Raw genomic sequence first — 21,388 nt, forward strand, 5'->3', positions numbered from 1 at the left:
ACTCACTTGCCATACTACATTAACTATAACATTCAACCATGTTCAGTGTTCTCATAAATGATTTCATGAGACATGTGAGGAGTCTTGTTAGGAATGCTATCATTAAGCAAGCAATAAGGGATATAATATGCAAGGGTATAAGCAGTGCATGGAGAAGGCACAAGTTATAGTTAATGTAATGTGGTCAGGCCAGACCTAAAAATGAGTAGATTTATTTTATTAAATATGGCTCTCTAAATGCATTCATAATAAATAGCCTTATGTGGTTACATGTGGCGCTACATTAAAACCATTGGAATTTAGTATAGATTTGTTATTTTAATACACACACAGTTTTTAGTTAGCGCGGAACATGTAAAAGAACTGATATATGTAAACAATATACATACTACCTTATGAGCATGTGATTGAAGTTTCAGATTACATTTCTTTATGCATGTAGAGTTTTCCTGTATGTTGATTTGCAGATGCTTCTTGGTGCTCTTGCTCGCGGTATGAAGCGTTGTGACACATATCATGCCACACATATGCTATATAAAATTGCAAAATTAAAAAGTAAATGAACCAGCCCTAAAAGCAGTGCTGCACAGTAGAGATGGTAAAATGTACACCTGGAAGTACATGAGGGGAAACATGTGCATAGCACAACAACACTGAGTGACCAGCAGATGCCCTGTCTTATTAGGATTATCACTTCATAATCGGCTTAGAGAGACTCGCTAAGGAGAACGGCGATTCTTATTGGTCGATTGACACCTGGATTTTCAAGCACATGCTTTGAGGGAAAAATGTGCACGCCAGGGCCGGCGTTAGCATTGTTGACGCCCGGTGCGACAATAATTTTTGCCCTCCCCCCCCATGACCTCCCAGAATTCTCTCATGGCCACTGGGCAAAAGTGCCTGTCATCTCTCCATAGACACTCTCTCAAATGCACTGGTAAAGGCTGACTTTACTGATAACAATGTATATCGATCCAAACTCTTTCCAGCAACATTAGGAATAGATAATGAAAGACTGGGGAAAAGAAACAGAACGTATGCAGTTTGCATGTAGCTCTCTGATGACAGTCCATAACAGTCACTGTTCTATATTAGGTTTATATCATATGTACTGCAGTGACAAAAAGATATCTGTGACAAAAGCAGTAGTCCACTCAGCTATTCACATTAAATACAGTTTTAGGATCTGCACGGTACGTGTTCTTTGTGGCAGGCATATTAACCCTATGCGCTACTTTATAGCGAGTCAAAACTGCCCCTAGACAAAACTCTGATCTCTCTCTCCAGCAGAAACATTAATCACATGAGTTATCTTGACATTTTTATTGCTGCCTGAAAACTGGACGCACAAGGAACTCTGCTGCAGGTGTTTTTAAAACATAAGTTATTGCTAAACAGAGCGTCCCCCTGAGGTCAGCGCTCACCTCCCCAGGTCGGCGTCCAGTGCGGCCGCACCATTCGCACTGCCCTAAAGCCAGCCCACGACATTGAAAACTAACTTTAGAGCTGTTAAAAGACACATAGGTTCCGATTAACAAAGCCATTTTTATTACGTTTAGACACAAAAATGATTCAATTTACCCATGCCAACCATCCACAAAAGGGATCTAAAAAAGTATACCTATCAGATGTCAATTCTTTTAATACTGTGAAACAGTATGTTAAGGCTGCACACAATTACTCAGTAGTAAACCCCACACATATGGTGAGGAGTGGACGGATCAAGGCACGATTTCCTGTGAGAGTTTGTGAACACACAGAAACTTGTGAGTTAGTTGGCATTCACAAACTCCTCTCCTACATTATCCGATCCTGGAAGTGGTCTGAGGCGTGCTGTAGCACAGGACATTAATGACCCGCAAACGACTTCAGAATTGCATAAAATAAATGGCCTTGCCCTCATTCTGAAAGAAAGGAGTAAACATGCATCCAGAGGTTTCTACCTCTCATGGTTGCAGATTTACTCAATTTAGAAATTTCCAAAAATCTTCCAGGTTGTACCTGAAAAAACCCGCACCTGCTGCAGCTTTACAAACCTAAAAGGTGCAACTAAATTTAAAATGCTTGCATTTTAATATTTTTGCAAAAGGTGCCAAAGCACTTTGTAACTTTTTTTTTTCTGTTTTCTCCTACATTTCCCCTATGGAGAAAAACCCTGGGGTGCCCAGTCCTCACTCCCAGAAATAGAGTTACACTGAAACTTGTGTGAGTAAATGCCATTACCCACCCCGGGTGTTTCCTCGTTCCTCCAATTCCTTGTGATTACCTGCTTCGCAGTACGTAAACCAAAGTTAAAAGGTTTTTAGATCCCTGACTGTTTAAGATCTTCCAGTAGACCATGCACTGCATTGTTCCTACATAGGTGTCAAATTCAATTGTAGTATAAGTAGCTAACTCTCCCCAGAGTGATTAAATAATGGTGCATCCCAAAATCTTTGTTACCCCTTTCAATGAGGCACCTCTAGCACTTGGTAGAGTGGTCTCTCTTCTGTCCCTACCACCCCATATTGCATGTAAATTGACAGCAGAGCTAGAGGGAGGGGTGGGCGAGGGGTGAAACTGTCCCCCATCTGGAGATCTACTCAGGTTTCTGGTTCATCAGGGTTCATAAAGCTGTGCTGTTGGTAGCTAGGATTAGGGCTGGCATAAGTCACTGTTCTATATTAGGTTTATATCATATGTACTGCAGTGACAAAAAGATATCTGTGACAAAAGCAGTAGTCCACTCAGCTATTCACATTAAATACAGTTTTAGGATCTGCACGGTACGTGTTCTTTGTGGCAGGCATATTAACCCTATGCGCTACTTTATAGCGAGTCAAAACTGCCCCTAGACAAAACTCTGATCTCTCTCTCCAGCAGAAACATTAATCACATGAGTTATCTTGACATTTTTATTGCTGCCTGAAAACTGGACGCACAAGGAACTCTGCTGCAGGTGTTTTTAAAACATAAGTTATTGCTAAACAGAGCGTCCCCCTGAGGTCAGCGCTCACCTCCCCAGGTCGGCGTCCAGTGCGGCCGCACCATTCGCACTGCCCTAAAGCCAGCCCACGACATTGAAAACTAACTTTAGAGCTGTTAAAAGACACATAGGTTCCGATTAACAAAGCCATTTTTATTACGTTTAGACACAAAAATGATTCAATTTACCCATGCCAACCATCCACAAAAGGGATCTAAAAAAGTATACCTATCAGATGTCAATTCTTTTAATACTGTGAAACAGTATGTTAAGGCTGCACACAATTACTCAGTAGTAAACCCCACACATATGGTGAGGAGTGGACGGATCAAGGCACGATTTCCTGTGAGAGTTTGTGAACACACAGAAACTTGTGAGTTAGTTGGCATTCACAAACTCCTCTCCTACATTATCCGATCCTGGAAGTGGTCTGAGGCGTGCTGTAGCACAGGACATTAATGACCCGCAAACGACTTCAGAATTGCATAAAATAAATGGCCTTGCCCTCATTCTGAAAGAAAGGAGTAAACATGCATCCAGAGGTTTCTACCTCTCATGGTTGCAGATTTACTCAATTTAGAAATTTCCAAAAATCTTCCAGGTTGTACCTGAAAAAACCCGCACCTGCTGCAGCTTTACAAACCTAAAAGGTGCAACTAAATTTAAAATGCTTGCATTTTAATATTTTTGCAAAAGGTGCCAAAGCACTTTGTAACTTTTTTTTTTCTGTTTTCTCCTACATTTCCCCTATGGAGAAAAACCCTGGGGTGCCCAGTCCTCACTCCCAGAAATAGAGTTACACTGAAACTTGTGTGAGTAAATGCCATTACCCACCCCGGGTGTTTCCTCGTTCCTCCAATTCCTTGTGATTACCTGCTTCGCAGTACGTAAACCAAAGTTAAAAGGTTTTTAGATCCCTGACTGTTTAAGATCTTCCAGTAGACCATGCACTGCATTGTTCCTACATAGGTGTCAAATTCAATTGTAGTATAAGTAGCTAACTCTCCCCAGAGTGATTAAATAATGGTGCATCCCAAAATCTTTGTTACCCCTTTCAATGAGGCACCTCTAGCACTTGGTAGAGTGGTCTCTCTTCTGTCCCTACCACCCCATATTGCATGTAAATTGACAGCAGAGCTAGAGGGAGGGGTGGGCGAGGGGTGAAACTGTCCCCCATCTGGAGATCTACTCAGGTTTCTGGTTCATCAGGGTTCATAAAGCTGTGCTGTTGGTAGCTAGGATTAGGGCTGGCATAAGTCCAGCATAGAACAGGCATTTGAAAAGGGGCCTTATTCTGCCAATAAAGTGTTATTCTTCACTAAGATAACAGAGGGCGCAGAGACTAGCAAACGATGGTTACTGGCATGTACAATTTACAAAGAAAGAAAGACAGAAAGAAAGGAAAAGAAAAGATAAAAACCAAAGGGCACGATGTGCGTACAGGGACAGTGAGAAGATTTTCAACGTTCCCCGCAAAATGTTATTGTCGGAGGGAAGGTCGGAAACAGAAGCGAGGAGGTCGTAGAGGTTGAATATTGTAGGGTTTTTTATTGATGGTATTCAATAACCCGTAGTAATAGACAGGGTGTTGTTTTAAATAAAGTTTAACAACAAAACAGTCCTGTTGGTATAGCACAGAACGTTCTATGGAGTTATCTTCCAAGGTCCTCTTCCACGTGTGTTGTCAGGTGGTACAGGCAGCTCTTGACATTCCCTTTGGTATGGTTTCCCCCGGAGTATCGCAATCACTAAAACAAAGAAAAGAAAACAGCGGTCACTGACCATATTCGGTGTACATGTTTTAAGCTAGTCCGTCGCCACACCACGTGCGAGTTTGGGTTCTCATATGTGAGGTAGGGAAGAAACGTGAAGGAGGGCTTTTAACTATGTGCACAGTCACAGCAAGAATAGAAGTTATGGCGTTTCTGGCAAATGCTGGTCTACGGACACTTTATCCCCTATGACTATTGACCAGATGGGGAGCTATGGGATGACTCCAGGGCTAGTACAGCAAGGCGAGAGTGAAAGTTGTTACACTACCTTCCCCCAGATTGTCCCACCCCACTCCCTTATTTCTCCCACGGCATTCGTTACGTACCGCTGTCTGCCACAACTCTCCTGAGTTGTGGCGGCTCGTGCGTGTCCTCCGGGCTCCACCACTCCTCGATCCAGGTCTCGGGATCCTCCGGATCTTCGGCTGGAGTCTCGTCGGCGGTTTCTCTGTGTATCGTGGAGTCCTCTGTTTCGTCTGCGTCTCCTCCTCTCTCCGTAGGCTTCCTCTCAGCGGGCTCGCTGATTGTTTCCACTTCCGGCTTTTTCTGCCACTCTCAACCTATTCGGCCAGTTTCCCATTGGTCAGGCCACTGAGTCCCGCCACTTCCGGGAGGAACGACTTCCGGGTCAAGTCCAGCGTACTGTGGGGCGGGGAAAAGATTCTTCATTATCGGGCAGTCTGTTTTATCCACTTCATCGCCCTCGTCATAAAGACGGTAAGGAGTCCAGTTGGGTATATTGCCATCGGGTTGTTTACCCCCATGACCCTGATCCTCTTTACAGTTATTTTTCCTGATGATTTGCTCCAGATGAAATGTTAAAAAGACAATAATTTAACCTTGCCTGATAGCAATTGAATCAGTAACAGTCCACTGTGAAAGACTATAGTGGCTCCCAGTAAAAACAGAACCATCTTGAGATACTCTGCCTCGCACACAGATCCATCAAAGGCACAGCCCTCAAATACCTGCAAGATAAAATTGTAAAAATACAGCCGACCCACTAACTATGTTCCACAGAAAAGATGCTTATTAGTGGTTGCAGCTGGAACTGATGCATTATGTATAAAAATAAGAGATCATATTATTACTCAAGAGCAGAGCTCTCAAGTAATTTCGAGTGAGGCCTGATTACACTGTTCTTTCCTGGTTTTACTCTTTGTAATGTGCTAGTTTTATAAGATATTTCTTTTTTTTGAAGAATCAAAGCAATAAAGCATAACATAAGCCGGTATGTCATATAGTCGATAACATAGTAGGATGTGAACAAGAGATCAAAATAACGAGAAATAAAAAAATCAAAACGAATAAGTCACCAAAAAGGCAATTCACAGAGTGATATTATAATAAAAAGAAGAAAGAAAGCTGGATGGAGAAAAAAAGAGTAGGAAAAATGAGTGGATTGAAGAAAGTAAGAAGGAAATCAAGTACACGTTGAGGCAAAATTAAAATAGTACCAAAATATCCTATTAAAATCTGAGTTAAATATAACATGAATATTAAATCATAACATATAAGAAATTAATCAAAAAAGGTGGTTAGTCTTGTGATGCCATAGTAGCATTAACCTTAGCACTATGAGAGAAATAATTGGTAACTAAAGTTTGTCACTTTTAACTGCTAACTGCAGGTAGTTCAGATTAAACCTGTCCAATCTGAGGACGCCGGTCGATCGGTTTTGGCGCCTTCTCTGTCCTTTGAGCGTTTGTGATTTCTATCGTTGATTTGCCCCGAACTAAATCCTTCTAGTCGGTGTTCCCGCTTTGCACACCTTCATGCTATTATATCAGAGTTAAGCGTCATGAAGCGGTCATGCAAAATGCTTGAATTTCTTTGAAAGTTACGCTGCAATATCCTTCTTGATTTGGCTCTACACGATATTTAGATCTTTTACTCTCTGATCTCGATTAGAGTTATTTTTCTTGCCTTCCGTGGATCTGCACTTTGGGAGCGCATGCCCTAAACAGTTCTTCTGTATTCATATAGGTCCCTTCTCACCCGTGTTGTCTTTTGCGTCCTGAAGAAGGTGGTACTCTGTATTGGGAGTTGTCTCACCGAAACGCGCGTCGGCGCTTTTGAACAGGGCCCCCTTCCTTCCTTCTACCTAATCGAACTTTGGCCAAAATCGTGCTTTCAGAAACCTTGGATGTCATTATTACATATCTATTTAAACATCTACAAGTGTTCTCTCTGAGTCCCAGGCTGGTGGGGCCCGAATGTATTGTCAGTCTGCATTTTGATATTGGTGTGATGTGTGGACTTGAGATGTTGTATAAATGTGTTTTGAGTACGAATGAGTGTGTGTGTTGATTAGTTTTTCCTATTGTTGGGAACCTGTCTCTTCTTCTTTTTTGTATTCTTTTTTGCATTATTTTTGTGTATTGCGATATATTTAGTTTTTTGCTGTGCATTAATTTAACTTATTTGATATGTTTGTCCCTTTGGAATTGTCTTTTTGGACCAACTAAAAATATGATTTACACATTTATTTTGCCAGAAAAATATTAATAACAATAATAAAGAGAAACATTTAATATCATCCCCTTTTTTTGATTTAGATTTTTTTTTTTAAGCTTAGGATATGTGTGTATATGGTTATATATATATATATATATATATATATATATATATATATATATATATATATATATATATATATATTTCTGCCTTGGTTCTGTCAGAGTGTCTTTAGCTTAATCTGACTATATGATACACTGTACATGTAAAAATATAAAGGGTGGAGTATGGTTTTTGTGTTCAATCTGGAGTTGTGACATACAAAATTCTAATAACAGTTAATAGAAATCTTTTATTTGGATTTCTAGTTAGAAATAATGACCTGTAAGGTAATTGCTATTAAGAGATCTGCAAGGTTTCCTAGCAATATGCTGTGAGACCAAACAGCGAGTACTTTTCCCAAAAACAATTAATCTAATGAAAAAGGTGAGGAAAAATTGGTAATAACATCAACCTTTTGCCAAAATGATTCCAAGATTCAGAAACAACAGAACATAGAAAAACTATATGTGCAAGTATGAACCAGTGTGTGCATCACAATGCCAACAAGTATCTTGTTGAATGAGTTTACTTTTAAAAAGAAAATTTGGAGTGTAAAATAATCGATTATAGAAAAAAACAGACTTTGTGTTAAAGTTGCTTAACAAGCTGTAGAATGCACCTTGACCCAGATTTTATCTCAGGTGGAAACTGGGTAAGTACAATGAAGCTCAAAATCCCACTAAGCTTCATTAGGAAAGTTAGGTTTTTCCATATCGAAGCAATTTGTATATGACAGAAACTTTTGAGAGCAAATTCCTAGTAATAGGATGATTATGTACATGAGGAACCACAAGACGAGAAGAGGTGAGTGATTCAAGTGCAATGTAGAGGGGATCTATAGGCTCATATATTGTGTAAACATATTATTTGAGCGAGTGTATATGCTGGCTAGTTCTGAAAAAGAAACAATAGAGTTATCCTTTAATAACTGTGAAATTGTGAAAATGCCCTTTCCGTCCACTTTTTTCACATTATGGTTTTACCATTTTCCTTAAGCAATTTATTATACCAGATGGACCTGCTAACAAACTGATCAAAAGTTGAAAAATTGGAAACTATAAATGATTTCGATAATGAACAAGAGTGCAATACAGTAGACAACAATAAAAATGTAGGAGGATTAGACATAAAAACAATATTTTTGTGAGAAAAAGGGAACACCAAAGTCCACTATAGATAGAACCATAACTTGCAAATGTTGCAGAATGGATCCAATAAATGAACCTGAATTTATTTAATTCCAAGTGCCCTGTAAAAAGGGGGAAAAAATCAGTAAATTAACACCTCCAGACACTTTTGGATTTTTTTATCTATCTAGGAAATTCTATGGTTCTTCTCATTCACAAGAAACCTATATAATATGCTGTCTAAGGTATCAAAAAGCCTTTAAAAAGATTTACCCAGCATCATACTAAGAAAAAGGTTTACAATTGGGAGAATCATCATCTTGATTGTGTCAATTCGACCTCACCAAGATAAAAAATAATGGAAACCATTTTTTGTAAGGTGACAGACTATGCTACTTTATCTGTATTCATTTTAAGAGTATCCCCAATAGAATTAAGATACCAGATCGCCAAGCATTTGATCTTAGTCGTATTCCATGATAAACCTGCTGCAACAAAGGGATCTTTCATACAATGTTTATTAAGAGGCATAACCTCTGATTTATCTACATAAAGTTCATCACCTGAAACTTCAGGATAGAGTTTTAGTTCTGCGAAGAAAGTTGAACTAGTTCTAGTCTGATTTCCAAGTAGAACTGAAAGTCTCAGACTGCAAGGACAATAACAGAGGTCAATGGCCCCTTGAGAATTCTACCATAGTCATGTAAGACGCCTGCTCGGAGTTGGATTGACCTATAAGAAAGCAGAGGTGCTAACTTGATTGGTTTGTGTCTCTAAAAAGACTCTAGGGCCGGAGCAGAGTCAATAATGTGAGAACCACCCCTTTAAGAGTAGTTAATGGGCTTGTGCAGTCAGCTAGATTTACTGTGCTTCATTGCTATTAGCTCTTTCCATTTATTCCTATTAATTCAGCTCCTTCATTCTGACATCCCACAATCTCCTTGCTCTCCTGGTCATTTGAATCTCCTAATGCTCTCCTTTCTTCGCCCCACAGTTTCATGTTCAAGTGTTTTAGTCTCCCGACTCACTTGAAATCTTCTCTCCTGGTGTCCAACCCTAGAACTGTTTCAGACTTTCAGCTTAAACAACACTCTCCATCTCTCTTTCAGTGTCAATATCCTCGTCACGGAAAATCATTACCATTTAACGCACACATCCCAGACGTTGTATGTCACAATATTGACCTCTGAAATATAATTTTACCATAATATTGATTCCTGATATTTTATCAAAGTAAGTGTGAATATGCTATTATTAACTGGATCTTGGCACGGTTTTGGAACTTGTTCTCGATACTGTGGTAAAACACCCTTCCCAGAACCTAACACCACTTGTCTTAATATCCAGGTTTTCCTTGCAGTGGTCTTTATCCACTAATAATATTGTAGATTCAGCACCATTATACAAAAGAAGTTTGTAGATATTTCGCATAGGCATGTCCATATCACAGTATCCCTGCCCTCATCACTACACAACTGAATCTTGGTTGCATGGGTATTAAATGAGAGTAAAATACTTTGAAACAGGCATCCACAAATGTCAAGTAGATGTTGAAACTGATTGGGTATAGTGCCAATCTTTGCTTAAACCCAAAGGACCTTTGGTAGGACATAGACATGATTTGTACTGTTTTAACTGAGAGGTAGCATGGCATCATGGGTAGGCTAGTTCCTTTGCTTGCATCTTGTTGAGCCAATACCCTTGTCAGTCTAGTCAATAGGAAGGCATGAGTGATTGTGTTTAACAGTAAGACAGTGCTCCCTTCAGCATTAGTGGCCAGCAAAAGATTTGCTCCCTGGTATTCCAGACTGTTTGGCCATTTGTGACTCAGATCACTAAGGATAAACTCTCTAACATTTCTAAGGCTCTTTAGATGTGTTGCAATCCCTCCCTACTAGCTTTTCTGAGCTCTTAGCTAGATTTGTCGATTGGCAAATGGACTTGTAGTTTCACAATTTGTCTTGACAGATTTGTCAAGATGACTAACATAGATCAATTTCTGAATTTTTGGGATGGTCTCTTGCTCAAAGCTTGCAGCGATAAATTTGGAAATGCCTCTGCCAGTGTCAGGGCCCAGTTTTTAATGAACGTGTCTACATGCTGATCGGAAAAAATTATAATCTTGTCCTCACTAGTCAATTAAAGTAGTGGATAATGTGAGTATGACCCTTACTTTTAAAATTGTCCATACACTTTTGTCCCTGCTTAATACTGGTTTTAGTTTTATAGAGATGGCTTAATTTGTAATAATGTTTAGCAAACTCTTAACTTTCTTTGGTTTGTGCTTGTAAGTAGGCATTTTCAAAAAATGAAGTACGTTCTACAATATCCATGGATAAATGTTCTTCTATTTCATTCATCCCTGCAGCCTGCGAAAGCTCCCAGACCTTTTTAACCTGCACCAGCGGAAAAGAACCCAGTGTGAAATTCCTCTCGTCCAATCAGAAGGAACTGAACAAAAAAACTCACCGGAGCCCCCTACAGTCCGAATCAAGTTCCTCCAGTGAAAGCGACGCACTTTACCACTGCCCTGAGCTCAACAGCCTGAGGGAGGCGACGGGGAGAGTCCTGCGAAGCGAAGTTAAGACTCCGCTTATAAGCTCGAAGGCCTGTGAGAAAATCAATCCTAGAGGTAACTGGGATAACGGGTTGGGCTGTTTTAGGATGTCAGGTTAAAATTTATAGGTCTTGCCTAAGATACTTGTAAAACATTTTGTTAGCTTACAACGGCTTAGACCTGCACATTGCTTGCCCTTAGTTGGCCTTATTGTTTTTCTCACTTGCTTGATTCTAATTTGTTACCATGTGCAGGCTTCACTTCCACTCCTTGGGGTTGTCCCCTGCACTACTTTTTTCATTTTCTTTAAGCACTCTATGAGAGTGCTTGTGTTTTCCAGCTGTCTCCCTCGTGTATGTATCCCCTTCTTCTGCACTTGTTTTTCACTGTGTATCACAGGTGGGAACAGGGACTGCATCTGGAGGATGTACTGGAACAAGAGTTACAGCAGTGGTGAATGTGCTAGAGAAATAGAGAAGGGGCAGATCATGGGGGTGAGCTTCCTAACCCCACCTCAAAAAAAGCCCTCAGAAAACAGCATATTTGCTCCTAATATCAAAAATCGAGACCACTTTTTTGCACAATTCCAACGTGTTGCCCTAACTAAAAATAATGACACTATCCCCCATGTTTACAATTCAGACTAAGAGTTGGGTCTTAATTTCCTAACAGTGGCCTGTACTCAGCACAACTCTTGGATACTCAGTGGATGGAACTTGTTTCTGTAACATCTGCTTTGTTACCACTTCAACTTAATCCTGTATGGTGGGCTCGCTCCTCTCCCACCACCCATACAACCGGAAGCAGTATTGTGCAGGGCTGCCCCAGCACAGCATAGATCCTCTCACAGAGGCCCCTTTCCCACAACACAATGGTCCACATCCAGTCACAGAGCTTCCTCAAACACTTTGCTGTCCCCACCACAAACACTGAGCGGAGTCTATTTAGTGCCCGCCCACCAGAGACAGCACTAGGCTGCATGGAGGGAGTGGCATGCATTATGTAGCAGACCCTGTTTCATGCATGCTTTTAAGCTTTAATCATTGTTTAATATGTATGAACTATTTCTCTGCATGGTGTGGGTTGACTTTTGTGTGTGTGGAAGTAACATTTGTCTTGCTTTCATTCTGGCCATCTCCAGAATGTGCTTTCCCCTGTGCTTCTTGAAGTCCGTCTCTGGGCTTCCAAGCCACACCTGGCTTGAAGCTCTGCTACCACATTGTAAGGAAATCCATGTGAGGATTTTACCTCTGTCTGCCGGATCCTCACCACTGCGTGTAATTACAAATGTGTGGAGACAGAGAAAAACAAGCATTTGCAATTCAATAGGTCTTGCATTTGGGAGAGTTAGAGCTATTGGCGTTGTAAATGACAATGTCTTTTACCCATGTGTTTTGGTTTGGAGTGGACGTATAAACAAGCATTTGCAATGCAATCAGTTTCGCATTTGGGAAAGTTAGAGCTCTTGGCATTGAAAATTACACTTTTTTACTTTTGTTTTTTTGTATGCAGTAGAATGATTATATTTGCATAGCGATATTGCCATTAGTATGACCTCGCGGTGCTGGAGAACCAGAAAATGGGAAATAGGTTATGAGTGGGGGGAGACAAGAGTAATATGCTGGCTAAAAAAAAAATGTAACGACATCCTGGAAATAGCAAACGCTCATAGGGAATGCAAGATTAAGGAATGCATGTGGAATGTAAGCAGGAACAACATAGTTACCTTAACACTATTCCACTTAGTATTCAGAAATCATTGAGTATTTTTGCCTGAAAAGTTACAGTACAGGGCCTGCTTATATCTTTACAAAACATGAGCAGTATGGACTAAAAAGACCACATCCCTGAAACCGAGCCGCGATGCACATTTTATAAACTAAAGTAAGGAAAAATGCTGGTAAGGATCACATTAAACGTTTTCCACTTCAACGAGGTATTGCAGTACCTCCAGGGATAGTGCACTTCCCCACCCGGGGAAAACAATGTTGTTCAAACTAAGAGGCGAAAACAAAAGTAGCGATTCACTGGCAAACTCTGTAAAGGGGCACTAGTGTGTGTAGTCGTGAAAAAAAACAATGTGGCCATTTTGCGACCACTCTGTATTGCTTTATTTAGGTTATTTTTGTTTTTTATTCTGAAACTTTTTTTTCCCAAGGCTGCTTTGTGGAATAGAAAAATGTCAGAAAAAGACAACATTTGCAGCCAAAGTGTTTCTTTCTTTTTTTGGATCCATTTCACAGGGGAACAAATCAAGGAAAGAGAGGGTGGAGCCATTTGTTGAAGTCATGGATTTCAGCAAGTGAGCCGAGGAGCAAACATAATCCTGTCTGATGTCCTCATTGGAAAATGTCAGTGCGGCGAGCTGCCACTTTGAAACTGGAGAACTGGTGCTCACGTAATGCGCTCCAATACCTTCCGATTGGGTTTGCGCTTCAACTGCAAAAAAATATAACAGGAAAGAGTGCCTCCGTTAGTGTGCGTTGACACCAAAGCGCATCCAACTGTGCACACCTAATTGCAAAGTGAAATTAAACACTGCTTCATATTAGTGCACAGAGCAGTCACACTGATTATAATACAAATGTCCTTGTTGGAATATGTTAGCACAGCGAGCTGCCACTAAAGAACTGGAGAACTGGTGCTTACATAAAGCGATCAATTACCTTCCGTTCAGTTTCACGCTACAACTGCAAAAAAAAACAAGCAGAGTTGTGAGTGTGCAGTACCACAGGCTGTCCCTAGGTGTCCCTTGGGAACTTTTTTGGCCATTTATAGTACTGCATCCTGCAACATGGCTAGGCAGAGGATATGGCGAAGCCGTGAGAGCTGCTGACTGGTGACCCCTGTTCGAGTCTGCTGTCGGCTCAACATTCTATGATAATGGGCTGATTGCTCAATGTCCCCAAGCCCATGGCTAGGTGCGCTATATAAATAAAAGTGTTTAATGTAAAATACCATAAGAATTCAATGTAGCGATCTCAGTGGAGGGCAAGCAGTGTCGTGCAAGGGGTGGGGGTAGACGGCAAAGGGATTTTAAACAAGGACACTGCAATGCAAATTATGCATAAAGTATTTACAAAAACTAGCAAATCAGCGATGGCCTCACAGGGGTGGTGGGGACCTGCGAGCAGTGTTGAGGGGGAGGCACGGGGAGCTAGAGCGAAAGCAAGCAAATTATATGACCGAAGTTTAATTGCACAAGTAAACAGAACAGTTAACGAGCAAAGAGGCAGGCCAACTAAAAAAAAGAGTTCTCTCTAAGTATAAATAACCTGAACAGTAAGAACAGATGTAAGAGGGCCAGTCCCCATGGGAGGATACAAAGTTCCAAGGAGGGAGTACTAAGTATATTCACCAATGAAAAGCCAGCATTTCTAAAGGACAGCAACAGGAAACAATGAAAAAGATGGGCATTTTTTCAAGCCCATATCCTAGATACAGCATGTCTCAAAGAGACAGTGCAAACGCTGCCTAGGCGAGACATAAAAAAAGTAAATTGTTTCTCAGTGTGGTTTTTTTTTTGTCATACCAGCTGTTGAACAGCACTGGTGAAGGAGACAGTAATACCTTGTCGTTCTCTTTAGTACTTGATACCAGAGGTCTGTGTTTCTAAGCACTGTAAATAACATATGTTCTTCCCTCGCATTTGTTGTCATGTAAACTTCATGGGTCATCATGCCATCATTTTCTTACAGGTTTCTGGAAGGACGTGGTAGGTTTTAGGGCTGTGTGAGTCAAGTCTTGAATGACAATACAGGACCGGCTAAACCGCATAGACAAAGCACCAGTGCTGTCCCATGAAGCAGTGTGTCCCAGGCGAGACATCGCACACATCACATGAATGAAAATTCTCTACTTTCCAGCAAACACCTATGTACAAACCTCACTACAAGTGTGTTGCATGTATGTGTAGAAACAAATTAACGAGCACTGGCAAAGCCAATAGGTCTCGCCTATGCAAGATCTATTGACTTTGTCAGTTTTTTTTAGCCATGTTCAGCAGCGCTGTTGCTGTGCAACATGGCTAAAAGTATAAAATAAAGCTCTATGACTTTCAACCATGCTGCACAGCATCCGCAGTGCTGTACAACATGGCACACAAAAGCATTAACAAAGCCAAATAGTAGAGATTGGAGGTGGGTGCTGCTCGCTGAAACCTTTAGGATCCAAATGATATCAAAGCTTGGAACAATACGTTCTGCCCACCTTCCATTGTCTGCTTGTTCCACATCCCCTCCCACCCACCCTCCATTGTGTCCTGGCTTCCCAAGCACCTCCTGCTCTCCCTCCATTGTGTGTGTGCTTCCCTAGCCCCTTTATACACACTCCATTGTGTGTGTGCTTCCTCAGCTCCTTCCGCCTGTCCTCCATTATCCATGTGCTTCTCCGTTCCTACTGCATGACCTGTTCCCTCCACGTCCTTCTCTCCTGCCCTCCCGCACTCCGTGTTGTGTCGTTCCCATCCCAATGCCCTGTTTGTTTGTTTTTTTTAATTTAAAAAAAATTATTAGTGCTGACCATGCTATTGAGCTATTTTAGAATTATTTTTTACCCATGCTGCATAGCATGGCTAAAAATCATGGCCAAAGCCAATAGCTCCCATAGGCGAAATCTATTGGGTTTGCCATTGCTTGTTTGTATAGCACCCACTTCAGACTGAACCATCCCTGGAAACTTTAGACATCATTTGAATTTGGTACGGGTGAAAAGTGCTGGACTAGCAGCACTAGGGAATGAAATTATCCACTGAATGTTAGCTTCTCGCAACCCCATCAGAACAATGCATTTTAAAAGACCGCTTACCAGCACCAGCTTGCCATAATGCTCTCCAGTCAGCTTTTCACTCGCCATCACTTTGTGCCTGCTAGAGCCAACTTCTGACACTACCTGCCAATGTACCAACTGGTGCCATTTTGTCACTATACCATGGTACCAGAGTTCCTTGACATCTACAGTGCCAGCGTCTCACTTTACCCACCAGAGTAAGCTTCACACATTGCGTGCAGGTCTGAGGTTCTCACGCTGACCACTATTGCCAGCATTCACACTGCCCATTAGTCTCAACCTTTCTTATCAGTGCCAACTACCCACACTAGACACCAATGTCAGCTTTACACATTGCCTACAAGTGTGAGGTTCTCACAAAGACCTTCAGTGCCAGCTTCTCAAAGTGACCACCCATGCAAGCTTGTCACACTGCTCACTACTGTCATTTTACCAAGCTACCATTTGAAGTCCGCGTCTCACAAGACTTCACATAGCATGAAAGGGGTGTGCAATGGCCATTGCAGTGGGCATTCCACTGCAACACACATTGCTTTTTGACGCTGCGCTGCCCCATGTTTACAAAGATGGGGCAGCGCCAAAAACTAAGGCCAGGTAAAACCTGATCATAGGGTTGTGAAACGAGGAGAAATCATTAATTTCTCCTCATATTGTGCTCTTTATATGTGTGCTGCAGAATGCAGCACACATAAAAGCAAACAATCGCCTTTCAAGATTGTTTGTGTAGGAAGTTGTCCCTTCTTGCACATAAACAATCGCCCCTGCAGCGCAGGCACCCATGTAACATGGCGCAAGGGTGCCTGCTCTGGTGCTAGGCAGTTTTTTTAGCACCAGCGCTAGGGGAAACAGTTTTGTCAATACGGCGCATCCCTGCGTTTAAGAAATGTCAGTGCGTGCCATTACCAGTTTTCCGAAACCCACTGCGGACCGCCACCATATATCCGTGAATTCCACTCACTCGTCTGAATCCAACAATATGTCCAAAATCCAAGAGCATATCCTGTGTATACTTCCCCCCACTGCATGAAAGGAAACTTTTGACCTGTCACACTGCCCAACAGTGCTGGCTTGGAAAACCTCCTGCCAGTACCAGCTATTCACGCTGCCCACAGGAGCTGGGTTTTTATTCTGCTCCTTAATGCCATCTTCTCATTCTGCAACCCAGTCTCAACATTTTACACTACCCACTAGTGTTGGCCTTTCCTGCTGCCAGTGAATGCCAGCTTCTCACGCTGCCGGCGAATCCCCGCTTTTAATGCTGACCATTAATGCCAGCCTTTCGTGCAGCCAACCAATGCTCGCTTCTCAAACTGCCAACCAATGCTCGCTTTGCACACTGCCAACCAATGCGCGCTTTGCATGCTGCCAACCAATGCTCGCTTCTCAAACTGCCAACCAATGTTCGCTTCTCATGCTGGCCATCAGAGTTCTTCAAACACATGCATACATTAGGGTCTGCCAAGTTTGCAACTTGTATCCACACAGTCAGACTGATGATTCTTGAAGGGTGGGCCAACCCGTAGGGAAACGGGGAGTTTCTAAACAGACTGGCGCCTCTTAAACGCCAGCTGGTCAAAGATGAGTTAGTCCCTTGACAACTAGGGTGTTGGGAAATCTGAAGATTCTTTCGCTGGCAAATCAGCCTGTGGCACCCTACTTTTGGCCATGCATTCTAGGGCTTTCTAGGCTATGCATTCTAGGGCACCCTACCTTTGGCCATGCATTCCCCAAATACAGGGGAAGCCCATTCGTATATGTGAACCAGTTAGCGATGCAGTGTGCCAAATAAAGTGTGGCAAGAAATTCGAGGAAAAAAATCTAATTAAAAAAACATGTTTGGGCTGCCAGTTACACGGTACGCGTAAGCCACCAGGGCTAGCAGCTAGTCCAGAACTACCCCTGTCTAAATATAAGATACAGAGTAAACAGGTCTGGCGAGGGGTGCAGCTACTGTATATCCTGGTCGTGCCAGAGGAGAAAGCCCTGTACTCATTTAGAATTCCTAGTGTTGCTTCAGCGTCATCACGCACGTGTACCACAATACAGATTGTGCAATCAAACGTGTTTGTGCGTGTGGTAACACAGTTGTCAGTGCATGCCAATCTACACTTCTGCTGAGCTGCATGTCTGCAGACCTCCTTATAATGTGGTTTCTGCAAAACCCTTCATACTCTCCCAAAGCGAACATGATTTTATTAAAAAACACTCCAGGAAATGCCACTAGGACTATCGCACTATATGGTCACCGCAGCCTCTACCCCATCATGCAGGTGGAGCGTTGATGTAACAAAATGTAGAATAAAGATGGGAAGCGTTTTGGCTGTGGCAACCTGGGCAGAGGCAGAAAACCACAGCGAGCTAAAATCCCACTCCCTTCAAGCGCCTTGACACAATTCTCACAGATGAGGCACTGTAGAGTAACTAAATAATATTCCTTCCCCTAAGGCAGGCATCAGTGCTAACACGACCTTAGTTATGGCTTCCATAATATAGGCCACATCCCTTCTCAGCATCCTCAAGAGGCAGTGACGTAACGCAAAACGATGGGCCCCCCGCAGAATGAAAGGAGGGGCCCCTGAGTTTCTTATATCTCATGGATATTCATTGACCTCTTAGCTTGAATGGGGCGGGGGCACCCTGAAGGGTTGAGGCTCCCCCGCACCCCTCCCGTGCCACAGGGGCTGTAGGGGCTTGTGTGAGGCTATGAGAGTCCAGGGAAGGCGCTCAAACACCAAATAACACAAAGTATAAATAGCCGAGTCACAGCTGCCCCATGCATCTGTGACTCAGCATATTCTTGCTTATTCCTAATTTATTGATGTCAAAATGCTTCAAGCGTGCATCGCGCCCACCAGGGGACTGGATAGCTTTTACCACGAGCCTAGCCCCGTCTAATGCGCCTTTTTATTCTCATTTCCTGTAATAGCTTTTACATCTTATAAAAAATTAATTCTTGATCTGTGGTCCATAACCAAGACAACGGTTGCCTCCCAGGTTCGGGTGAGGAGGCACTGAGAGCGTGTCCTGGGCACTCCCTGCGAAGAGAACAGCTGCATTAAAAACGCCATCTTGTCCTTCGATAGCTATCATTGCTGAGCCATCCCCATTTCAGGGTATCCCGGTCTACAACACAGTCAGTTATTCCGGGGGAGGTGGTACTCAGTCGCAAATCACAGAATCGGTGTCAGACTATTTTTACACTGGTGACGTTTCACAACGTTCCCTTTTTTTGCCATTTGCAAAGCTTGCAAACTTTCACAGTTTAAATTCATTTTAGCCCCGTACACATCATTTTTACCCCAAAGCGAGTTACTTTTTTTTGTGGGTTTTTTGCAGTGACAAATGTTTGCACAGTTTTCTCTGTAAGTTTACCTTTTGCATCATAAATGTTGCAAGAGTTCCAATGTTCGCACAAATGTGGGGAAAGAGTAAAGCTTTGCCACATGGTGAAGCAGTACAGTCTTTTATTGAACTTCGCTCAATCAGCGAGAAACAAACTTTGCAGCTTTGCAGACCGTTTAATGAGAGCACGCCCAGCCTCTAACTGACTTTGAAACGCGAAGAGTTAATTGAAGGGCTGAGAGTTAATTCAGTTGAGGTGATAGGCACTGTTTATACGTCTGTCTGCATAGGGACATTTTTTCGGAAGCCTCGGTGCTTTCGGGGATGAAGTAACTGGGTGCTTAATTTGTATAAAAAAAAAAAATAAGCGCCATGGCTCTCGTCAGATCACTGCAGCTTGCCCCATACATTGCCCCTGCCAGTGCTGCCAATGATAGTACAACACAACGACTAACCCTCACACTCTTACAAGTGTGACGATTCGGACTATTCCAGACCTCCAAAGATATAGGAAAGGCTTGGACGGCAGGTAATAGTATGTTTTACCGTACATTGAATTAATAATTACCTGTTGTGGTCATCTGTAAATTAGCGAGACACCACAACCTTGTGGCAGACCCTCACAAGTGCAGGTGTTGACAATTAAATGATGCAGAGCACCGGAAACCACCGGTTCAATTTAAGCACTGGAGAAACTCCACTGCACACAGCTCTGGATGAGTTGAAAAATTTCTCGAGATCCTGTTTGAGGCAATTTTCTTTGCATTCAACAAATGAGAAGTTGTTGCAGGAGCATCTCCACCAACACACCTGCACAGCTTGTGCCACACTCTGCACCTACTTCTCTATCCACTGGCCACACCCATGTGCACTTGAGGGACCTACATGCAGGACACAAGACACAATTTGCAACTTGGTGTTGGGCACCAAAGATGCAACATAAGTCATGGGCTCTAAGCAAACAGGACATGTTGTGAAGCTATAATAAATGTACAGTGCCTTGGTAGAGGTTGTCGTGAGGCTGGCAGAGTGCCAGTCAATGAGCCTGGGTGCTGGCCGACTAAAAGAGTACTTCAAATGTGCAGCATTCCTAATCTTCTCTGTGCAAGGGACGTGCCTTCAATGAAAATCAGTAGCCCACAGTATGAAAGGGAGGAGACAGATCCTGAAAAATAACAGGGATAGATTACCTTTGTGTGGCACAGATGAAACATTGGCTGACACCGCAATTATTGCCATCAAGGGCAAAATCCAGTTTCCATCTTACCCATACGTTTCAAAGTTTCTAGAAAGCTCCGTAGCTATTCCACTCACAAGATTCCAGATTATTGCACGGCCGTGGAAGCTCCTAGTGGGGCTAAAGCTGCTAACCACACTGGCATCAGTGATGATTTCTTGAGAATTGGTGCCAGGAAGGTGTTTTTAAACGCCTTGGCAAAAGACCCAGATTCCAATGATAAATTCACAGGTGGCCAAAAATGAGGGCAACTGTATCCGCAAACTACTTTACACTTAGATGACAACTGGACCGTACGCAATATCTTCATCATAAAACTTCTCTAAGTGTTGAATGGTACCTGGGCTAAGCTACGCAACCCCTCCACATCACTCGACAACTCGGAGGCCAGTCTGCAACGCAAATCCTGGAATCAGGTGCTGAGGCTCCCCAGACAGCCAAAAGCCCCATGAGGCCATACTGATGACAGACTCAACGCTATACAAATGCCCACAACATAACATAATCTATTTTCCTGTGGAAACAAAACCAGTTCGGAATTGCTTGGATATTATATATGAACCTGTACCAATTGAATCCTCCCTAAGTTTATCTACACTCAAATGTATTGCATACCATCTGCTTAAACCTATACTTAATTATGTATTATTTTGCATGTTGATGTGTCACTCTCACGTGGTACAGGACCACACAAGAAAATTGTAAGGAATTAAATACATATTCTGACTATTTTTCAGGTTCGTGTAATGAATCGGACAGTAATGATGACTCACTTCCCGACCTGGAAGAACCTGATATTTCAGAACCACGGACAGCGCAGACACAGGTACAGCAACACAAAGCGTCGGCAAACTATTAGGTTTGGCTTGGATTTTTAATCCTGACTAAACATATTTTAGTAATGCCTGCTATAGTGGAAAAAACAATGTCTGTATGAAATGCATCTATGAGGTAAAGGATTTCATGTGTAATCGTTCTGTGTGTTTTTGAGATGTAAAACAATGTCTTTCATTCATTGTAAACAAGCACGATTTAGGTGGT

The 21,388-nt window shown here is 42.3% G+C and overlaps 1 protein-coding gene across 1 annotated transcript in view; it reads left to right on the forward strand.

The window, feature by feature from the left end:
- The window catches only part of LOC146796165 (uncharacterized), a 202,136-nt gene that overhangs the window by 129,981 nt on the left and 50,767 nt on the right, over positions 1-21,388 (forward strand). Inside the window, exons 3-4 of the mRNA XM_085628568.1 lie at positions 10,792-11,055; positions 21,085-21,173. Coding sequence (XP_085484694.1) covers positions 10,792-11,055; positions 21,085-21,173 — 353 coding nt within the window. The remainder of the gene's footprint in view (positions 1-10,791; positions 11,056-21,084; positions 21,174-21,388) is intronic.

The sequence above is a fragment of the Triturus cristatus genome, chromosome 10 (genome assembly GCF_964204655.1).
Source record: "Triturus cristatus chromosome 10, aTriCri1.1, whole genome shotgun sequence".
NCBI lineage: Eukaryota > Metazoa > Chordata > Amphibia > Caudata > Salamandridae > Triturus > Triturus cristatus.